Raw genomic sequence first — 3,494 nt, 5'->3', positions numbered from 1 at the left:
CATAACCATCCATTAAAACGTACAGAGGATAAGCTTACAAGAGAGCTGAGGTGATGAGAATCAGTTTATACTTGTCAAAAATCTTTCTTCTTTTCAAAATTAATTGAATACTTTAGTGAGCCTCAACATTAGCTGCTGCTCTTTGGTGACCGGCCCAGAAGATACAAGATGGCAGCAGTAATTCACAGTAACTGAGGACAGGGTGTGGTTTATCATTGCAAACCAGCCTGGACCTGCACAACACTTCTCAAGAGGAAAGGCTTTGTGTTAGTGGCTGCCCAACAGGGATCACAGAATCACAGAATGGTTGAGGTGGGAAGGGACCTCCGGAGATCACCTAGTCCAGCCCCAGAAGGATTTTAGTAGTGGGGTCATGAGCACATCGGAAGCTCAAGCGCAGAAAGGGGATGTGAATCCCGGAGTGGGGTCTCTTGCAGTCATGTTTGGAAAGTACTGATCTCTCTCCTGTCGGCCCTTTCAGGTAATCCTCCTCGACCAGCACGGTCAGAGACAGTCTCAAAGAGAATGCTGTTCCCCTGCTCTGAGAGGAGGTTGGTCCCCAACACCAGCATCTGGGCTGCATACAGGTCAAACAAACAAACAAGCAAAAATACAACAGCAAAAAGCTCCCCCCCCCTCTCTGCCAGGATCTAGTTCTGTTGGTTTAGATGCATACTTCTTTCTAAAGGGGCTGACAGAGTACAGCACTTCTATTTACCATTTGCTGGACCTGAATTTTCTGGACTTCCATATTTTCATCACGACGTCTTTGTTTCTTGGCTTCTTCCATTTCCAGGTAGATGCGATCTGCTGCCATCCATTGATTATAATCTTTCTCAGCTTCTGCTTTTTCCTCTTTCTCCCTTTCCACTTTCATCTTCATCTATATTTCACACAGAAAAAGTTAACCAAGTAGTTAACCAGTTAGTTTTGGGAGTCACGTTTTTCCACCAGCCATTCTATAGACAGGAGACAAAAGCAATAGTGGTACACCCCTGTTTCAGAGCTGTGATGAGCATGGTCACTGTGGCTGGCCAGTGTCCAAGCCCAGGGTTTTCAGCAGAGCTGGTAGATATGCACACAACATGTGGGGGGAGAGAGACAGAGGACCCCAGGAAAGATGGCAGATGACCTGATGAAGCGTGCTGATGGATGACACCAGATCACCACCTGTGATCTGGGCCAGGTTCCTTGTTTGGAATAGGCAGTGCCAAGTAGAAAATGTTCACGGAAATTACCAAGTTATAGAGCCTTCCACCTCTAACCTCTGGAGAATTATCACATATACCACTTGCACATTGCTGAAGCAGTTATCCTAAAACTATATATGATAAATGAGAGAGGTGACTGTTAAGTGAGAACTTGCATGAATGCCTCACTAAAGACTAATATGCTAAAAAACCATAGTGTTTCTCAAAGATATTCAGAAGAACGAATATACAACAGAAAGAGGAATAAGAACAGGCTAGGTTTCTTACCACAGAGGCTCTATGTTCAGAAATAGATTCAATGTTAGCCCTAGTTTTTGCTTCTTTTTCTTTGTTTTTCTTTTGGTATTCTTCTTCTATATCTGCAGCTCCTTTAGCAATACGATCGTCTTCCATCTTAAATGCCTCCTTCATCTGTGCAGTTAATTGTTTAATAGCTTTGTCCTGATGTTCCTGCATTAATCTACAGGAGAACACGAGCTATTATAACATACCAGGATATCCACCTACTTATGGCATGGCTGCTACCAAACCCAACAGTCCTGCTTCCACTTTTCTCTTGCCACATAGGCCCACCTACCCACCCTTGACCTCCCTGTGTTCCTCTGGCTGGGGAACAGTTTGGTTTGGTTTGTTTTTTGGGGGATAGGGGAAGGGGGTAGAGGTTATCTGATTTGGTTGCTAACAGGGCAAACAAGTGCTCCCTGTCTTTGTCCAGCTAGCTTTTTGTTGCAATAATGAGCTGGATCGCTCAGGGAGGAGTCCACTTAGGATCTTGCCATCAGGAAGAAAATGTTCAGAATACTTGGCCAGAAATAGGAAGAGAAGGGAGCTGCTGGACTGGCTCAGCAACACCGTACTCACTGTTAATAATACCATACTGTTAAATAAGTCAATCACATTTCCTTACTAAAGTAGGGAAATTAATATAGGTGCCTAGTTAAGAAGTCAGGTATGTTCTTTTTCTTGCTCTGTCTCATGGAATCATAGGCCACACACACACACACACACACACACACAAAGAAATTTGCATTTCTGCAGATCCAGGCAGCCTGAAGAGTAGACAGATTGCCTCCCTGCAAAGCACCAAGTACTACTGAAGCTGAGAAAAAGTTTCTTATAGGCATTTCTTCCAAACTTTACCTTTTTTCCAAAGATTTAATTACAGAAAGACTCAGTTATATCACACTGTTTTGATTTTGCTGACGTAAGAATTCTGAGTAACATATTTGTCACAGAATTAAATTATTACATTTGAATCTTAAATTTAAAACTCAAGCACTGGACTCACCTGCTAGTCTCTTCATCTTTTTCTTTTCTTAGATCTGCCATCATTTCTTTTCCTTTAATGTGAGCCCTAATCCGATCATCATCTTCCTCTTCCTTTTGTTTCTCTTCAGCTTTAATTATTTTCTGTTTAGCGATATGCTCCTGTTTAAAGATCCTTTTATTTTTATACAGGATGAGATTTTGGAAATCCCAAATGAAAATAAAAATCTAGCAGAGACCTCAGGCCTTGTCTATTATAATTACAGTTCTTTGGTTGTACCAGTGGACGAGGAGGTGCAGAAGACAAACCTGGACAAGAGTTCTCATGACCAAATTGCCACAAACTACTGCAAGAATAAAATTAATATGCACTTGCAGCCATCTGGTTGCAGCCTGAGGCACAATATGCGTAATTTACATTCTTTCCTCTCTCTCCCCACTGCCTCTGCCTTTACTTCCCCCATCCTGTGTGTCATCTGGATGCCACAGATGCCGAAGGACACAAAAAACTAGCTTCTGTAGAACCATAAAAATATAAGCCAGAAGCATTTTGTAATCAGCCAGCAAGGTAGGTATAAGTACATATTGCTTTTTATCATAGATAAAAGGTTGAAGGCAAATGGAGTAAAGTTTGTATAATTACAACCACAAGATGTACGGGAAAAGGAAAATTGAGCAGGGTATCATTGGAAATATTCTCCTCTTATTCTCTCACACACCAGTGATTCAGAGGCCCTTCACTTTAGCCTCCCTGTTCAAGCACTCATTGAGGGGAAACGGCAGCTGTGGTAAGTACGTCTCCTAACCATCGCTGATCATAAAGGGAAAAAAAGTTAAAAAGATACTGTCATATTCACTGACACAGGTTATTCCTTCTTCCAAACAAAGGAAAATGGGCTCAAAATGGAGCAGCTACATGGAACCTAAATCCAGGTGTCAAGTCAAGGAGGATACTCCTTGCTGTCTGCAGCAGACTTTTTCATCACAGGCCGGTCGAGGCTCAGGCATCAGTACACT

The 3,494-nt window shown here is 42.4% G+C and overlaps 1 protein-coding gene across 1 annotated transcript; it reads right to left on the bottom strand.

Moving 5' to 3' along the window:
- Positions 1-703: 703 nt before the first annotated feature.
- Positions 704-2,535, bottom strand: LOC112967396 (translation initiation factor IF-2-like; the record flags this gene model as incomplete). Its single annotated transcript, XM_026068512.1, has 3 exons — positions 2,500-2,535; positions 1,479-1,671; positions 704-883 (listed from the first exon to the last, which is right to left on the bottom strand). Coding segments are annotated over exons 2-3 (369 nt in total), but the record flags the coding sequence as incomplete, so codon positions are not given.
- Positions 2,536-3,494: the final 959 nt, after the last annotated feature.

The sequence above is a fragment of the Apteryx rowi genome, unplaced genomic scaffold (genome assembly GCF_003343035.1).
Source record: "Apteryx rowi isolate R43461 unplaced genomic scaffold, aptRow1 scaffold_2739, whole genome shotgun sequence".
Classification (NCBI taxonomy): Eukaryota; Metazoa; Chordata; class Aves; order Apterygiformes; family Apterygidae; genus Apteryx; species Apteryx rowi.
This window is presented reverse-complemented; position numbering and strand designations above follow the sequence as displayed.